This window comes from Oculina patagonica, chromosome 11 (genome assembly GCF_052425735.1).
Source record: "Oculina patagonica isolate OP01 chromosome 11, crgOcupat, whole genome shotgun sequence".
Lineage (NCBI taxonomy): Eukaryota > Metazoa > Cnidaria > Anthozoa > Scleractinia > Oculinidae > Oculina > Oculina patagonica.
The window spans coordinates 8,103,459-8,123,493 of NC_135768.1; the positions used below are offsets into that span (position 1 = coordinate 8,103,459).

Sequence of the window (20,035 nt, forward strand, 5' to 3'; positions counted from 1 at the left end):
TGTATCGCAAGCAACATTAGTGTTCAGGTATGTATAGAGCTACAATGGAGAAAGTAAACGAAAACCCGGGTAAATCGAATCTGAATCGACCTAAAAACTACACAGGACGCAAAAAAGCAAAGGAGTTCAGGTGGGCAGTCTTTATTGAAAAGTCGCCCATGTTAATAAAAATGCAAGTTTGAAACGATTTCCCCAAACAAATCCTTTTTAATTCCGCTGTTACGCAACGGTTACGGTAACGCCGCATTACAAAGTTCACAGAATATAACACTAGTTAAGCTTGGGTTAACCGTCTTTTAAGTGGAGATTTATGTGGTATTCACAAGAGCGCAGGCACCTTGCAGAATTGTATCACTTAAATATGATGCTCACTATAATTAATAATAATTTTAAATTATTTCATGTAATACTGAAATAGAGGACGCTTTTAAGTTACCTTCCATAATTGTTTGATATGAACGTCTTTCCTTTCCTATCCTTTTATTAAAAATTTGATCTATTACCTTAATGGGGTACGTGCCTGCCAATGGTGTGGTGATCTTGAGACTCCTGATCGAGAACGGGGAATCTATACTAGAGACGTTTCGTAGAGCAGGGTTCATCCCTGTGGCTAACCTGATGAAAAAACTTCACAATTCAAGATAGTACACCTTTGCAAGTTTCTTGGTTGGTTTGCTGCAGGACAACCCGAGTAAGTTTATTAATTTAAATTGAATATGTCCTCTCCTCTTCAGAGACTCTCCTCTGCAAGGACTCAGAACAAGTGAAAACATTTGCAATTCTAAGCAAATGATCTACCACTGTTTAAGTTGACCAAAAATAACACGTGGAAGACTGTACGTTTGGTGGAATTGTATTTGCTTCTGTTTTGGTATTGTAAAGGAATCTTGAGAAATGTGGGCGCTACCAATCACCACCCATACTGCCACCACCCCTGTAAAATGTTACAATACTGCCACCACCCCTATCAGTTCTATTACTACCCCTGTAACAATACTTCCACAACCCCTTTAGGCCAATACTACTACCACTACCATCACCATTACCAATACTAAGTAGGCGAGAAACGATCTTCGCAGTGAATTTTTCAATATCAGTAACAGGAAATTAAAAAAAAAAAACTGAAAACACTGGGCTTCAATGGGATTCGAACCTGTTACCTCCACGAATCCGTTTCTATACTCTTCTGCCACCACCATCTTGGTTATTCAGGATTAACGATTTATTATTTATGTATTGCAGGTAAACGACTTACACCTTCTCAAGCTGCTATGCATCCATTTTTGGCTCTTTATTTTCCATTTCTTATTTGTTACCGCAGGTTTGCTCTTGTTATGATAGCCCAAAAAGAAACGACAACAAAATAATGGTTTCGAGATGTATTTAAATAAAGCACCCGGTTTTAACAGGGTTTGTACGGGTCACGGAAAACCCGGCCAGAAAGTCAAAAAAAAATTAAGAATTTCAATTCCAGGCCTAGAAAGTCATGGAATTTTGAAGTGAGGCCACGAAAAGTCAAATAAAATTACGTTGATTGTACAAAACCAACATCCAACATCAAGATTTAAAAAAAAAAAAATTCCAAGAAAATGGTCAAATTGTCTTTGAAAAGTCATGAAAAAAGTCCTGGAAGGTCATGGAAATTTAAAAGCTCAAAAGAATTAAAGAATAGGAACGGTGTTAAACGTTGATTTCAATTCTGTAAAAAAACACATCAGGGAAATTATATCTGGGTTTTTTGAACTACGTACAATTAGCATACTTGCGAAATGTTTGGGCATAAAAAATGGGTAATACAGTGCCGTAGATTTGCCAATAATGGTTTTTGACTGTACCAGTAGTGTAGCAGCTCTTTTAAGATTCCAATTGCACTAGTGCTCTATTCAGTGTGGCCTTTTGGGCTATGGACATTGCTCTTCTATTTTCAGATGGTGCTACAGGTTACACAGATATCTTAATCACTCCTGAGCAATATTTCTCCAAACCTCACGTTGACGAAGACATGAAAAGGCAACATTTTTTTCTGGAACTGAACTCCTTAGAGGGGAACGACATTACTTTACAATGATCACAAAGACTCGTCTCCTTCTTTGCTAACAAAGCAAATGGAGGAGAATGACGTAAAAAATACTACCAAGCCCCAGGTGTGATTTCTGCAAATACGCAATGTTCAAATGAAGTGATTGAATGAATGAGAAATCGTACAAGGCTGATTCGTTGTAAATGGAAAATTCAATACCCTTACCACAAGCAAGCCTTCACCAACTCGCCCACAGAATAAAATATATCTTTCCAATAAAGAGAAGATATGCACTGATAATATAGAGAAGGAGAATAGAGAAACCTTTATCGCCATCGGGTCTGCTCTAACAATTTTGGTACGTGGAAATCCAAACAACAATAGTTTTATAAAATTTGATAACAGTCGGATCTGGTGGAGATTATACAAAGAAAAACTCGTTCGAGTCCTAGCTCTTATAATGATCTTGAGAGATCTTCAATGAAATTAAAAAGCTGCCAATCTGATACCTCCAAAAATGTGGCAGCAATGTCGCACCAGTTGTTGGTGCTGTCAACAATGTGATGATCTTTCGTCAGAAATTAATCTTGAACTTTCCTCGCGGGGGAATAACAAAGATGTGAGTACAAATGAAGCATAGAGTGGTGACAAGTTTCATCATACCACGTTTTCTGCAAAAACAAGAATTTATTGAGACAAGTGTTCATCATTCGATAAAACAAATAGTGCAGCGAGGACACGCGTCTATTACAGGAAAACGAAATACACAAAAACTAGAACAACCAAACAATTTGTCTCCAAAAATAAGATGTAGTAAACATCGGGACCATGTTACTGGCCAAAGAGAAGAGAAGGCAAGGAAATCTGGACACAAGGAACATTCTCCGTCAGCGAGAACATCCGTTGTTCATCATAGTACCACCTTGCAACTTTTAAGGAAAAAGGTTCGTGTCCATGATTGGTATCATCACAAGTTCACTAGCTGGAGGTCTACATCTAGGATAAGGGCGCATGCTATGTCTTTCGGGAGTATGCTATTTTTAGAACAAACCTTGCGTGCAAGAAAATGACGTAGATCATGGCGTGCACGTGCACGTGCAATGATGGCATGCACTTGCAATGCGATTGTTGCAATAAAAATGACGGTCTTCGGTCACGGTCTTCATTAGTTTTTGAGGGCTCCTCATGATCATTTTGGTGGACTATGAAAAGAAACATGGAAGAAACAGGCTTTTTTTAACCGTGAGCCCGAAGAAGGTGTTTGTCGATGCCAACGCTTCAAAGGGCAGTCAAGTACGAAGGAACTAATTAGACATGCGAAAATAAACCACTTTTAACCGGAAGGGAAGCGCTTCTCGTCCGACTTGCAAACGAGCCAATCAAAAGCCGCAAACGGCAAATGCTTCAACCGACTGGCTTTTGGCTCGCGGAAAAGCTGTTCTTGGAATAGCCTTCTCGAGAAAGACAGATCTCATTACCGGAAATGTAGACTTCTACTTTGTCTTATGAACTTGTGGTATCATAAATTGTTTTTAAGCATGTATTTTTATATGCAAACGAGATTTCTTTTCGTTTCTCTGTCAGTGACAGAGAAATTTTGCAGACATGTAATTGGACAATCGCTAGAACGACGATCGACTCATTGCTTGCCTGCTTGCTTGCTTTCCTAATTGGAAGTCTATGCAGAAGATACAGGTTCTATTGATGGTTCAATCAAGAATTTTATTCCAGTCTCTGCTCTTCAAACTAACCATCAGGTTTACATGTACATCTTCAATGGACATTGCACGCTACAATAATATGTTCAATTTTCGATACCAGTATCCATTTTCAAAGAAATTCCACACAAATTATTTTTATGGGTAAAAACATTAGTTATTAATTATTTCTCTCTTAATATTTTTTAGCAACTACAGCTGTGTCAGGATTCTTTAGAGCAGGACTCGAAGAGAGCTGGACCCTCTGGAAAATACCAGGATGATGTAAGAGTTTACTTTTAAACCCTCGCTAGAAATACTAACTCTCCTTACTGACAGCCTTACATTTCTTTTAAAGATGTTCTGAGAATTTCATAGTACATCAAGACAATATCTCCTAGTTGATGAACTTGCTTATTCTCAATACCTGTACACATTACAATGTAATGATGTCGAACTTTGAACAGTGAAAATTAGAACCTTATCTTTGAAGTACTTTTCTTGTTTTTACATATTTCTATCGTTTGACCGCGGTCGAGGGGCGATCAAACTTTCCTGAGCCACGAGGAGAATGGGGAGACCTTTTGCGCCTCTCCCCATTCTCTTCACGCGTCGGGTGGCAACTTGCGAGCAGGTCGGGTCGATTTCGCCCAGGAAAAATGCGGTAACTGATATCCTACACTTCTTTTTCGCATCGAACTGGTGTGACTAGCATTTAAACATCTTTTGATTTGGTTTAATTCAGTCTTTTTTTGTTGTTTGATGTTTTAGGAGGTGGTGTTACTCTGAGGTGCTGTACACGACGAATTGTAAATTTACATTTGTAAACAAGAAGCTTGAGAAGCTTGAGAAGCTTAAAATCGGGCGCTTAATAATTAGCTATCTGTTTTGACTTGAAAGGCAGGGTACAGTACAGTAAAAATCACTGGAAAAACAGTCACTTAAACCAATTCAGACCGGGGGGGGCTTTTGAGGCCAGCGCTGACTTTGGACGCTTATAACTTTTTCAAGATTCAACCAAACGCTGCCAAACTTTGCGAGTTTATCTAAAATTTATCTCGCAATAATTTGGTAGGATTAGTTATTGTGCCAGTAACTTGAAATCACCATGGCAACGTCATTTTGACAGGCTTGTTTTCCCAAATTTTTAATTTTCGTGTTTCTATTTAATAATGAAAATCTGGAATGTTTTCAAGATTGCATTATTACTTAATGACATAATGGTCTCAATTTAGAAATATATTTCGCACAATACAAATACACGATTGAACTAGACGTCTAGAAAATATAAATTTGTAACACTAAGCAAAGTGCAGCCTTTTCGCAATATTTAATAAAGGCAGGGTTTTTACCTGAATACCAATTTTTCCAACGCTTTAGGTGGCTGACGCATTTCAGTATTTTCCAGCCCTTACACTTTAATGGAACAGTATACAACTCTTTATCAGGTAACTACTATTGTCAAGAAAATGATCACAACTTATTGACCAATGATTAGATATTTGTTGTTTCATACCATTACTGTAATAGCAACTGGTGAAGAATAGTAGTACTGACCCAAAGTATAAGGGCTGGAAAACACTGAAAACTATTTCAGCCGCGTTTCAAGGAATCCAAAAAAGCTTTACTTATCCCATATATATTTGTTTTGCAGTATTTTGTTAATTTTTGGACGATTTTGGGGGATGTTTGGGAGGCGATAGTTTTTCTCAAAGGATTAGTAAAATTTAGACAAATAAGAAATATTGGAGATTTAATGTGATTTTAAAATTTGAATTTGAAGTTAAAAATTGGTGGACGGACACCAAACAGTCTCCTGACAACCGGAAGTGCTCTTGCGAGGGGGTCAACTGTTTGGTGGTGTTTCCATTCTTTTCTTCAATCCCTTCTTTAAATCTCTTAAAGTTCCATTCAAATTCAGGTAGAACCCCACCTTTAGTTTTGTTCTTGTGAGAAAACAACAGAAGTCAAAGGTTGCGTGATATAACCAAGCATGGATTTTAATTCTCCCTCTCTTTCCATCTCCTTAGCCTTTCACCACCACCTGTCCCTCCCTTTCTACTCTCATTCAATTTAATGTTTGTTTACATTTCCTAACCAATTCAGTATCGTACTAATCTGTGCCAAGCAATCAGATAATAACAGAAATTTGCCTTAATTTTGATCTCCCATACCAAGACCTTAGAGTATAAACCGCTAATAAAACAAAACACACTTGAAAATAATTCTCTGAGGTTATACACCTTGCAGTATTAACGTACTAACGAACTTGATAACAAACCCCATGTCGTACTAAGGATTTTTACTCATCAACATAGAAAATAAGTTCACAATGGTTTGTTCCCAAAACGTTTTTTACTGTACAGAGGGTCTGTATATTGACCTGTAACTTGTATACCGTATTGAAAAATTCAGAACGAACCGACTTCTGTCCGCTACCATGATATCATGTTGAAAAATTAGCTCGTTCGAAACTGTAGCAAAATCGTTAGAGACAGACAAGATACAGCCGTTTACTGGCAGTCTTTGAAAATCCTGAATTTCGTCAAAATGAGCCAAAATAAAGTTTTAAAATTTCCTTTATCAATATGGTTCTTATCTTTTTATTCAATTCTATGAACTGCTTTTATGCAGTACTGTCCAACAAAGATTTCAATTTCCTCAAAGTTTCGGGAAAAATGGATACAAAATATTTCGTGCAGAATGTAATTTGATTAAGCGAATGTTTTCACGTCTATAAATACTTCAAGCAGTGAATGAAAAACCGTTTTGTTTTCATCAATGAGAACCACTTTCAAATAGTTAATGCATAAAAAATAACAATCAGATCAGAATACAATAATTATTAATGCAAGGTCTCGCTATTATGTCTCGGCAGAGATACTTCTTTTTTGCAAGTTCAAATGTATGAAAATTTCGTGTGAAATGTAATTCGATTCCATTGTCTTGTTTACAAACTCTTTCTTAAGAAAGTTGTATTTTCGTGAATAAAACCCATTGGCCTGTTTTGTTTTCCTGATCATGTTTGTCTGTGATTTTTACATGTGATCTTTTTTTTCGGAACTTTAAGTTGTACAAAAATTCCTATTTTGAAGACAGATGTCACTTCCGGAATTTCTCTTCTAAAATTCAATTGGTATTTAATTATAATTATTCGAAGTTTTCATTTTGAAGTCATTTTTTCATTCAATAGCTTTACTGATCTCGTAAAAAATTCCATTCAAGTTCACACCAATACTGTACATTGCCAATGTTTTGCTGTGTCTTACTAACGTCACTAGTCAAATCTAAAATATATCCAAAACATGTGGTGCAAACATTCTACTCTTTGTGACCAGCGACTTTGACGCCCAACTGTGCGGAAATGAAAATCGACATACTTCTTGCTAAATATATAAAAAAATAGTTTTAGAGTGGAGTCCGCCTCAAAAAAATGTACCGCCAGATCACACTGCTATTTGTAGAAACCAGTAATTAAAAGCGTCTAGTTTTAAAGTTTCCCACAAAACATTGCGTGACATGAATGACGTTACCCCTTTTATTTACAAAAATAGCTTCAACTTGTCAAAGCAACTACAGTTTCACAATGGTGATTATTAGTACTTTACTCCTTAAGCTTTTTTCTCTGTCCTCCCGCCGAAGCAAAGAAGAGAACCAGATTGCAGATTAGCCCAAAAGTCGACCCAATGTTCCTACAACGATTTACTGTCAAAACTGAAATGAAACCGATTGGGCCAGGCTATCCCCGTCGTTTTTAGCCGACAGGAGACTATCGTCAAGGACGACCAAAGGGTAAACTATAAATCGGCCACGCCCGATTAATAATGAACATTAAAGTAATAAATGCTTCAAAATGCCCTCGCTCTGATATATTCTGTTGCTTCGTGTATACACTTGATTGAGAGAAAGTTAAAACGAAGAAAGTGCAAACCATAAGAGATACATAAAGGGGATTTCTAGGAAACTCGAGAACTGTGTTCTTAGAGACCGTGTGCATGTACTATAGTGTTAAATGAAATCAGCAATGACTTCTGATCTTTAATGCCACAAGCGAATAATCAAAACTTTTATGTACGTACTAATTCAGTATCCCACAATTACAAGTTAGCCTAATCGTTTTGTAGTTCAAACCTTTTCTTTAAGGACGTCTTTTCAGTCAGTTGCATAAATTCACAACGTCCCTATCAGGTGGGCGTATTTTTGGGGTGGGCTTATATACAAGGCGAGAGCTTATTTCCGTCCCGCCAGAGCTTATCCCGGTTCCTGTGCGGCCAGGAGTATTTCTACTCCCCCCTGATGGGATGCTAGTTCCTAACAGGGTTACCCCCTAGCATTAATTTGCCAGTAGCCATTCAACACCTGGGTGGAGAGAGGCACGATGCGAGTAAGTGTCTTGCCCAAGAACACAACACAATAATCCGACCAGGGGTTATTGCAAAAATAAGCCCATGAGCTTATATTTAAGAGGGCTTACATCCAGAGCTCATCATCATCATCATCATCATCATCATCATCATCATCATTATCATCTTCATTTTCTTTTCTTGGCGGAATATTTTCGGATGGGGGGGGGGGGAATATTAACGCTATATTAATATTAACGGGAATATTAACGCTACGCTTACTGAATGACAGGGAAAAAATTGAAAAAATCATAACATACTTTTAATAATGTTGTTATAATTATATTATTTACAATATGAACAGAGAAAATGATGCACCAAAGTCCACTCGTCTGGTATACTTTTGGAAATTTGAAAAACAGTTAACAAAGCAATTTCTTGACTAATTTTTCTGATATGAACGGTCGCAATGTACCCTTGGTGTCAGAACTTTCTACCCTTTGCGAGTGATTGCGCGAGCTGTGAACAACTTGCAAAGAAAAAAAAGGCACCCGGGGTACTTGGAATGTCGAAGGAACACTCAAAGACGCAACCTAGTTCCCAGGGTCTCTCTCCTCACCCCCCAGAGCTCTGGGGGGCGGGGAGAGAGAGACCCTGGGAACGAGGTTGTCAAAGACGCAAAGCTGAATCACCTAATTTTCAGGGATTTACATTCACGGCCGTCAGCCTTCATACGCGTGGAATGCAGTATCAATAATTAAGGACGAGGCAGCATGAATTTGCCAATATAGCTGAACTTACACCCTTCCCCAAAATGTCTTCAAAATAAGAAACTAATTTATTTTTCAATGAAGCAAAACATTTACAATTGGTTCGGTTATTATCAACAGTCTGTTCCTTATTAAACATCTCAGAATTTTGTTGGTGACTGAATGAAACTGGCAAGCAAAAAGGCTTCACGGTTAAAAATGTAAAAAAATTCTTTTCTGTCGTTTTACCACCAAGTTTCAAAGGTGCAAGATCACTGCATGTAACGTCGCCAGTTATCAGTAAAAATTCGTAATTTTAAGATGCCACAGAGTTGCATATGTTCCAATAGCAATATAAAGTTGCACAACTGGTTAACATCAAGAACAATCAATATTTGGTATCCATGCTCCTTACAGCAAGGAAAGCGCGAACAACGAGCGAACGCCAAAACACATACGAGTGTAAAGCATGAGAGAGCGGAAGTTCGTGGCAACTTCCGCTCCCTCGCTCGAACTACTCAAACTTGTTATAACAAAATTCAATGCTTCTTCCTGAATTGGTTACGCAGTCTAAGGTTACTATCAACAATTTCTAAGTGGCGGCGACTTGCTGCTACAGAAGGATGTTCCTTGCCATAAATCTTTTTGTAGATGACCAGTGCCTTTCCGTGGTATTCTTTTGATTCATTGTACTGTCCGAGATTATGATAAACAAGTCCCAAGTTGTTATAACTTGTTGCTACAGCTGAATGTTCCTCGCCGTAAATCTTTTTGTAGATGACCAGTCCCTTCTCCTGGTATTCTTTTGCTTCATTGTACTGTCCGAGATTACGATAAATAAGTCCTAAGTTGTTATAACTTGTTGCTACAGCTGAATGTTCCTCGCCGTAAATATTTTTGCAGATGACCAGTCCCTTCTCCTGGTATTCTTTTGCTTCATTGTACTGTCCGAGATCTTGATAAACAAGTCCCAAGTTGTTATAACTTGTTGCTACATCTGCATGTTCCTCGCCGTAAATCTTTTTGCAGATGACCAGTCCCTTCTCCTGGTATTCTTTTGCTTCATTGTACTGTCCGAGATTACGATAAATAAGTCCTAAGTTGTTATAACTTGTTGCTACAGCTGAATGTTCCTCGCCGTAAATCTTTTTGTAGATGACCAGTCCCTTCTCCTGGTATTCTTTTGCTTCATTGTACTGTCCGAGATTACGATAAACAAGTCCTAAGTTGTTATAACTTGTTGCTACATCTGCATGTTCCTCGCCGTAAATCTTTTTGCAGATGACCAGTCCCTTCTCCTGGTATTCTTTTGATTCATTGTACTGTCCGAGATTATGATAAACAAGTCCCAAGTTGTTATAACTTGTTGCTACATCTGCATGTTCCTCGCCGTAAATCTTTTTGCAGATGACCAGTCCCTTCTCCTGGTATTCTTTTGCTTCATTGTATTGTCCGAGATCTTGATAAACAAGTCCCAAGTTGTTATAACTTGTTGCTACAGCTGAATGTTCCTCGCCGTAAATCTTTTTGTAGATGACCAGTCCCTTCTCCTGGTATTCTTTTGCTTCATTGTACTGTCCGAGATTACGATAAATAAGTCCTAAGTTGTTATAACTTGTTGCTACAGCTGAATGTTCCTCGCCGTAAATCTTTTTGCAGATGACCAGTCCCTTCTCCTGGTATTCTTTTGCTTCATTGTACTGTCCGAGATCTTGATAAACAAGTCCCAAGTTGTTATAACTTGTTGCTACATCTGCATGTTCCTCGCCGTAAATCTTTTTGTAGATGACCAGTCCCTTCTCCTGGTATTCTTTTGCTTCATTGTACTGTCCGAGATTACGATAAACAAGTCCTAAGTTGTTATAACTTGTTGCTACATCTGCATGTTCCTCGCCGTAAATCTTTTTGCAGATGACCAGTCCCTTCTCCTGGTATTCTTTTGCTTCATTGTACTGTCCGAGATTACGATAAATAAGTCCTAAGTTGTTATAACTTGTTGCTACAGCTGAGTGTTCCTCGCCGTAAATCTTTTTGTAGATGACCAGTCCCTTCTCCTGGTATTCTTTTGCTTCATTGTACTGTCCGAGATCTTGATAAACAAGTCCCAAGTTGTTATAACTTGTTGCTACATCTGCATGTTCCTCGCCGTAAATCTTTTTGTAGATGACCAGTCCCTTCTCCTGGTATTCTTTTGCTTCATTGTACTGTCCGAGATTACGATAAACAAGTCCTAAGTTGTTATAACTTGTTGCTACATCTGCATGTTCCTCGCCGTAAATCTTTTTGCAGATGACCAGTCCCTTCTCCTGGTATTCTTTTGCTTCATTGTACTGTCCGAGATTACGATAAATAAGTCCTAAGTTGTTATAACTTGTTGCTACAGCTGAGTGTTCCTCGCCGTAAATCTTTTTGTAGATGACCAGTCCCTTCTCCTGGTATTCTTTTGCTTCATTGTACTGTCCGAGATCTTGATAAACAAGTCCCAAGTTGTTATAACTTGTTGCTACATCTGCATGTTCCTCGCCGTAAATCTTTTTTCGGATGACCAGTCCCTTCTCCAGGTATTCTTTTGCTTCATTGTACTGTCCGAGTTTGCGATAAACAAGTCCCAAGTTGTTATAACTTGTTGCTACATATGCATGTTCCTCGCCGTAAATCTTTTTGCAGATGACCAGTCCCTTCTCCTGGTATTCTTTTGCTTCATTGTACTGTCCGAGATCTTGATAAACAAGTCCCAAGTTGTTATAACTTGTTGCTACATCTGCATGTTCCTCGCCGTAAATCTTTTTGCAGATGACCAGTCCCTTCTCCTGGTATTCTTTTGCTTCATTGTACTGTCCGAGATTACGATAAATAAGTCCTAAGTTGTTATAACTTGTTGCTACATCTGCATGTTCCTCGCCGTAAATATTTTTGCAGATGACCAGTCCCTTCTCCTGGTATTCTTTTGCTTCATTGTACTGTCCGAGATCTTGATAAACAAGTCCCAAGTTGTTATAACTTGTTGCTACATCTGCATGTTCCTCGCCGTAAATATTTTTGTAGATGACCAGTCCCTTCTCCTGGTATTCTTTTGCTTCATTGTACTGTCCGAGATCTTGATAAACAAGTCCCAAGTTGTTATAACTTGTTGCTACATCTGCATGTTCCTCGCCGTAAATATTTTTGCAGATGACCAGTCCCTTCTCCAGGTATTCTTTTGCTTCATTGTACTGTCCGAGATCTTGATAAACAAGTCCCAAGTTGTTATAACTTGTTGCTACATATGCATGTTCCTCGCCGTAAATCTTTTTGCAGATGACCAGTCCCTTCTCCAGGTATTCTTTTGCTTCATTGTACTGTCCGAGATCTTGATAAACAAGTCCTAAGTTGTTATAAATTGTTGCTACATCTGCATGTTCCTCGCCGTAAATCTTTTTGCAGATGACCAGTCCCTTTTCCTGGTATTCTTTTGCTTCATTGTACTGTCCGAGATCTTGATAAACAACTCCCAAGTTGTTATAACTTGTTGCTACATCTGCATGTTCCTCGCCGTAAATCTTTTTGCAGATGACCAGTCCCTTCTCCTGGTATTCTTTTGCTTCATTGTACTGTCCGAGATTACGATAAATAAGTCCTAAGTTGTTATAACTTGTTGCTACAGCTGAATGTTCCTCGCCGTAAATCTTTTTGTAGATGACCAGTCCCTTCTCCTGGTATTCTTTTGCTTCATTGTACTGTCCGAGATCTTGATAAACAAGTCCCAAGATGTTATAACTTGTTGCTACATCTGCATGTTCCTCGCCGTAAATCTTTTTTCGGATGACCAGTCCCTTCTCCAGGTATTCTTTTGCTTCATTGTACTGTCCGAGTTTGCGATAAACAAGTCCCAAGTTGTTATAACTTGTTGCTACATCTGCATGTTCCTCGCCGTAAATCTTTTTGCAGATGACCAGTCCCTTCTCCTGGTATTCTTTTGCTTCATTGTACTGTCCGAGATCTTGATAAACAAGTCCCAAGTTGTTATAACTTGTTGCTACATCTGCATGTTCCTCGCCGTAAATCTTTTTGCAGATGACCAGTCCCTTCTCCTGGTATTCTTTTGCTTCATTGTACTGTCCGAGATTACGATAAATAAGTCCTAAGTTGTTATAACTTGTTGCTACATCTGCATGTTCCTCGCCGTAAATCTTTTTGCAGATGACCAGTCCCTTCTCCAGGTATTCTTTTGCTTCATTGTACTGTCCGAGATCTTGATAAACAAGTCCCAAGTTGTTATAACTTGTTGCTACATCTGCATGTTCCTCGCCGTAAATCTTTTTGCAGATGACCAGTCCCTTCTCCAGGTATTCTTTTGCTTCATTGTACTGTCCGAGTTTGCGATAAACAAGTCCTAAGTTGTTATAAATTGTTGCTACATCTGCATGTTCCTCGCCGTAAATCTTTTTGCAGATGACCAGTCCCTTCTCCTGGTATTCTTTTGCTTCATTGTACTGTCCGAGATCTTGATAAACAACTCCCAAGTTGTTATAACTTGTTGCTACATCTGCATGTTCCTCGCCGTAAATCTTTTTGCAGATGACCAGTCCCTTCTCCTGGTATTCTTTTGCTTCATTGTACTGTCCGAGATTACGATAAATAAGTCCTAAGTTGTTATAACTTGTTGCTACAGCTGAATGTTCCTCGCCGTAAATCTTTTTGTAGATGACCAGTCCCTTCTCCTGGTATTCTTTTGCTTCATTGTACTGTCCGAGATTACGATAAATAAGTCCTAAGTTGTTATAACTTGTTGCTACAGCTGAATGTTCCTCGCCGTAAATCTTTTTGTAGATGACCAGTCCCTTCTCCTGGTATTCTTTTGCTTCATTGTACTGTCCGAGATCTTGATAAACAACTCCCAAGTTGTTATAACTTGTTGCTACATCTGCATGTTCCTCGCCGTAAATCTTTTTTTCGGATGACCAGTCCCTTCTCCTGGTATTCTTTTGCCTCATTGTACTGTCCGAGTTTGCGATAAACAAGTCCTAAGTTGTTATAACTTGTTGCTACATCTGCATGTTCCTCGCCGTAAATCTTTTTGCAGATGACCAGTCCCTTCTCCTGGTGTTCTTTTGCTTCATTGTACTGTCCGAGATTACGATAAATAAGTCCTAAGTTGTTATAACTTGTTGCTACAGCTGAATGTTCCTCGCCGTAAATCTTTTTGTAGATGACCAGTCCCTTCTCCTGGTATTCTTTTGCTTCATTGTACTGTCCGAGATTTTGATAAACAAGTCCCAAGATGTTATAACTTGTTGCTACATCTGCATGTTCCTCGCCGTAAATCTTTTTTCGGATGACCAGTCCCTTCTCCAGGTATTCTTTTGCTTCATTGTACTGTCCGAGTTTGCGATAAACAAGTCCCAAGTTGTTATAACTTGTTGCTACATATGCATGTTCCTCGCCGTAAATCTTTTTGCAGATGACCAGTCCCTTCTCCTGGTATTCTTTTGCTTCATTGTACTGTCCGAGATCTTGATAAACAAGTCCCAAGTTGTTATAACTTGTTGCTACATCTGCATGTTCCTCGCCGTAAATCTTTTTGCAGATGACCAGTCCCTTCTCCTGGTATTCTTTTGCTTCATTGTACTGTCCGAGATTACGATAAATAAGTCCTAAGTTGTTATAACTTGTTGCTACATCTGCATGTTCCTCGCCGTAAATATTTTTGCAGATGACCAGTCCCTTCTCCTGGTATTCTTTTGCTTCATTGTACTGTCCGAGATCTTGATAAACAAGTCCCAAGTTGTTATAACTTGTTGCTACATATGCATGTTCCTCGCCGTAAATCTTTTTGCAGATGACCAGTCCCTTCTCCAGGTATTCTTTTGCTTCATTGTACTGTCCGAGTTTGCGATAAACAAGTCCTAAGTTGTTATAAATTGTTGCTACATCTGCATGTTCCTCGCCGTAAATCTTTTTGCAGATGACCAGTCCCTTCTCCTGGTATTCTTTTGCTTCATTGTACTGTCCGAGATCTTGATAAACAACTCCCAAGTTGTTATAACTTGTTGCTACATCTGCATGTTCCTCGCCGTAAATCTTGTTCCTGATGACCAGTCCCTTCTCCTGGTATTCTTTTGCTTCATTGTACTGTCCGAGATCTTGATAAACAAGTCCCAAGTTGTTATAACTTGTTGCTACATATGCATGTTCCTCGCCGTAAATCTTTTTGCAGATGACCAGTCCCTTCTCCAGGTATTCTTTTGCTTCATTGTACTGTCCGAGTTTGCGATAAACAAGTCCTAAGTTGTTATAAATTGTTGCTACATCTGCATGTTCCTCGCCGTAAATCTTTTTGCAGATGACCAGTCCCTTCTCCTGGTATTCTTTTGCTTCATTGTACTGTCCGAGATCTTGATAAACAACTCCCAAGTTGTTATAACTTGTTGCTACATCTGCATGTTCCTCGCCGTAAATCTTTTTCCTGATGACCAGTCCCTTCTCCTGGTATTCTTTTGCTTCATTGTACTGTCCGAGATTACGATAAATAAGTCCTAAGTTGTTATAACTTGTTGCTACAGCTGAATGTTCCTCGCCGTAAATCTTTTTGTAGATGACCAGTCCCTTCTCCTGGTATTCTTTTGCTTCATTGTACTGTCCGAGTTTGCGATAAACAAGTCCTAAGTTGTTATAACTTACTGCTACATCTGCATGTTCCTCGCCGTAAATATTTTTTTTGATGTTTAGTGCCTTTTTGTGGTATGACATTGATAAATCATACTGGCATACCAATGATAGTGCATTTCCATGCACTTCAAAGGTTTCTGCTTTTAATATGTTACCCTCTCTTGTGCTACTTATGTACTGAACAAAATCACAGGCTGATGTGGAAAAGAGATTTGCAATTGATGGATTTTTGAGGTCACAACACACAGAAGCAGTTGAACAAAACCACAAAACAACCTTGTCAGGAGTGATAAAGGGTGTTAATTCCTTCAGCAAAACATATTTTGTAGCGAAACTGCTCGTTAGAAATTCATGCAACGCCTTGCAATGGGTCGTTATTCTACGGAGCAATACGCAAATGTGCTCACTTTCATTTATACGATTACAGCTTGATTCAATAAGGGAGTGAAAAACCTGAATTGCCACAGAAATCCACTCAACTTTCTCTGCAAACTCAACATCTAGCGGTGAAATTTCCTTGAGTGTTTCATGAAAAACGTTATGCATTCTTAAATAGTCGGGTTCCCCGTGTTCACTGCACAAACATGTCAACAAGGTGGATTTTAAAAGCGTTGCTCTGATTAACTCTTCTGTCTGTCCCGAAGTGCGAACTTTGACAAAGTTAACAGCTGCCTCAATCGGAAGAGATTCGGAATCACAAAGTGACAGAAAGAATAATGCCTGGCGAAGAACTTCATCGCTTTCCAAAGCACTATTTATTGCCATTTTAATTGCAGAAGTCATTGTTTTTGAATACGCCTGATTTTCTTTAGCAAGAGGTTTTTCTGTTGCTTCATGTTCGCCACGAACGAATGTTTCCATGAAGTTTGTCCAACTGTAATTTGGAGAACCATTACTCACAACAGTTTGTACATAAAATGCAGCCGCTGCTAAGGCAAGTGGTTGATAATCGAGAACCTCAGCAACAGTTTGAATTTGGTCGTCATTTGAAATGTGCGCAACTCGTTTCAATAGCTCTAGTGCGTCCTCCGGCTGCATTCCTGCACTTAGGGACTCGTGGTAAGTATGGGGAGCATTTGTAGGAATTGCGCTGCTGTCTTGAGTTGTAATCAGCACCTGACCGTGACCCCATTCTTCACTGGCAGTCTGAGGGAGACAGCTACGAACCAGGGACAGGTCAACAACGTTATCAGCAATTATTAACCACTCTGAGAACTGTTTAGTTTTTGGCAAGATTAAACGAAGGAGATGCTGGACTATTTCCTTGGGGCTGTTTACTTTCGAGGTCGTCAAATTAGTTAAAGTGTATTCTGTAATGCCTAACTGTTTAGCCAAAGTGATGTAGGAGTCTGCTAGGTTTTCAAGGGTGTCTGCATTCAGGGTTGCAACAAATGTTAAGCCTTTGCTGTCTCTTGAACTTTTCGTAAAGAAGTCTTGTCCAATTTGTCGTGCAATTTGAGTTTTGCCACAGCCAGGATTTCCTGACAAATAAATGGTACTGACTGCTCCATTACTTCCATCTTGAAGTTCTAGCAGTTTTGACATAATCCTTGTGGCGTCATTTGAACGTCTGATGATCTCATGGCATGGCTTGAATGTGAGATTACAGAAAGACTCCACTTTGGAATTAATCTCTTGCCTGAGATATTCAACTTCTTCTTCTTTGCTCTGTATCGTGTCTTGTGCGACTTGTAAATCAGATGCAATGGCTTCACTTGTTCTTCTTTTGTTGTAATTGTGTCTTGTGCGACTTGTAAATCAGATTTGGCTTGTCTCAATTCTGCTAGGAGATTAGTAGACTGTAACTTTAAGTTATTTACTTCCGCCGTGGGAAAGCTCGTCTGGTTTTTAACTGCTTCGATATCAATGACTGGAAGACTTAAAGAGTTGAACGCAAGCAACACTCTTGCAACATAATTTTTGAACTCAGCATCCGTAAGTTCGGCTTCACTGATGTGAGCAATATCATTTCGGACCTGACGAAGGTCATCGACTTCTTTCCTGATTGCTGCACTAAGGGTTGTGCCAATGCTATCTGAGAACAGGATCGCGAAAAACAAACAACTGCAGTCCCACTCTGCCGTGTTTCCATTCCGTATTGTCGCTAGATATCTTGCGTTTTTCGAACGGCTTTTTCGAGATTCGTTGTTGTAAAAGTCTAAACCATTCTTTGGTGTGTCTTTCCATTCTCCAAGCGTTGCTTTGTAACGGAAATCCCATTCTTGTCTGAAGATTTTTCGTAGACCTTCGGGTACCAAGTTAAAGGCGATGTAACAGATTCGAAAATAGTTCAACAGTTCTGATGAGTACTCCATTGTGAAAAGTCCTGCAGAGAAAATACATTGGGCCTTTAAAGATAATTAGAAAAATGCGTGCTGGAGCATGTGGGTATAAACTACCCCACTCACAGAATATAAAAGGCCCTGATGTCTGTGAAGGGCGTAATGATCTGCAAGTTTGTGTAGCTTTGGTTTTTTGAAAGTGGTGTGTTAACCGCACTAATGGTAAACTGTATTCCATAGCCCCACCAACGATTTTAAAAAGGCGTCGCTTTGACTTCATTAGTAAGCGAAAGCCTTGATCCCATTTGATTTTATTCGTCTTACTATACAGGTGCATTAATATTGTAACTAGCAAAAAGCCTCTACGCAGATATCTGCTGAATTGCTGAATTGCGTGACTTGTTGTTAATGCACCTACACTTATCAATGTTAAGGTGAACCGAGTTTGGGGGGGGGGGGGGGTGGTTTGTAGACGGGCATAGGCGGAGGAATGACAAATTAAAATTTCTTGCAGTTTGTTTAGTAAAAAAAATAAATACAATAAATGAATGGTTCTGCAGGTAAAGATTTCAACGACTTCCTCATATCTTCGATAAGTTTATACACACAAGTAAATAGTGCTTTTCGCGCGCTCTGATTGGTTAACTCGGAGGTGATTAGCAAAGTACTTTCCACCTTCAAGCAGCTGAAGAGAAACAAAATGGCTTCCTGTGTATTCAGCTTGTGTGGTATCTACTAAAACAATTATTTACCTCAGTGTCGGTGAATGTGGAGGATATTTACCGAGCCGCATCGCGGCTTGGTTAATAGCCACCAAATAGCCACCACTATTCACCTTCACTTCGGCGAATAACTGTGTACTAACCATTGATAAGATAAATCTTATACGCACCTTAAAGACCTGATAAATTCGGGGACACTCCATGCTCTACGTGAAGTCCATCTCGGTGGCGCACTGTTCTGCAACCATAATAAAGGAAAATGAGCAAATGGCTCTACTTGTCATTTAGAATTTCCCTGACTTTTTTAATATGCAAATTTGCGCACGCGTTTTGCTTTGCATTGCTTTATTGACTTAAAACCAAACAAAAATTATATTTTAGTGACAGAAGGAGCTTTCATTCCGACGTTACAGTCCAGGAAGGAGTTACTCCTTTACATAAGCTGTATAGGTATGCGCAACGTCTAAATGTATGTTATCGAGCCGTTTTCACCGAAACGTCGTTACTTTGAAGCCCTTTTTTACGCAAAATGAAGCAGTTCCTGGGTACAATCTGGTCTGTAATAGGGTTTCAATTTTAGAGTCAGGTTTGGAATATGGTAAATCGCATATTTTTGATCTGAAATATGATCACTCTTTGAAAAAGGGCGCCGACACAGCCCCACCCATTTTTTGGAGAGTAGCACCCCCGGGCAGTGCGGACACCGCTTCTTTCCGGCGCTTGCCTTATCAGAATTTTAAACATTGCTTTAGTTATTTAGCTGATAATTGTGCTAAGAAAACGATTAAAGTACAGTGGAACCCCGATATAACGATCTTCGATATAACGATATTCCCGATATAACGATGAATATGTTATGTCCCGGCAATAGTAAAATGTATGGGACGGAACCCCGATATAACGATTCCTCGATATAACGATATAATTTTACTGCCCCCTTGGCATATCGTTATATCGGGGTTCCACTGTACTTTCTTTATTTTGTACCTTACAATAATCTATATTTTAATTCTCCTCAAAACAAGAATTGTAAACCAAGGATGTATTGCAGGGGAAATAAGGATATGATCACCAAAGGCGCAAGGCTTAACTGAAGATAGAAGAGCAGATAACTCTGTACAACGACACGTTTCTAGAATATTCTTCAAATGTACAAGATAAATTTCAATAGTGGTTATACTAAAGTTGATGCTATATGAAACAATTCGAACCATCAGCTGACACTGTCTGTGCAGGAAGTTACGATTGGTTCACTTCGATCGACCATTAGATTTGTTTATGTGAAGATTTTCTTTAGTTGTTTTGCTGTATTTACAAACTCACTTGAACTCACAGTCCTGTTCTTTGTCACTGAAGGTGATTAAACAGTGCTACAAGGTGGATTCTGCGAAAGTAAGAAGGTGGAATTTAAAACCAAACAACAACGATGTTCGATTTTAAAACAGCATAGACCACAATGCATTAAAATAATGTTTCAAGCTGTGATCAGGACTAAACCCCGGACAATCAGTTGGAATTTTTTCCCACCATTTTGGAAACTGTACAAACATGGCAAAACAGATAAATGTACAGCA

The 20,035-nt window shown here is 39.0% G+C and overlaps 2 protein-coding genes across 2 annotated transcripts in view; one reads left to right on the plus strand and one right to left on the minus strand.

Moving 5' to 3' along the window:
* The window catches only part of LOC144629610 (uncharacterized), a 214,315-nt gene that overhangs the window by 101,399 nt on the left and 92,881 nt on the right, over positions 1–20,035 (plus strand). The window lies entirely within an intron of this gene.
* The window catches only part of LOC144630815 (uncharacterized), a 32,361-nt gene that overhangs the window by 712 nt on the left and 11,614 nt on the right, over positions 1–20,035 (minus strand). Inside the window, exons 9-12 of the mRNA XM_078489179.1 lie at positions 17,097–17,783; positions 15,560–16,986; positions 9,629–12,021; positions 437–615 (exon numbers count right to left, since the gene is read on the minus strand). Coding sequence (XP_078345305.1) covers positions 437–615; positions 9,629–12,021; positions 15,560–16,986; positions 17,097–17,783 — 4,686 coding nt within the window. The remainder of the gene's footprint in view (positions 1–436; positions 616–9,628; positions 12,022–15,559; positions 16,987–17,096; positions 17,784–20,035) is intronic.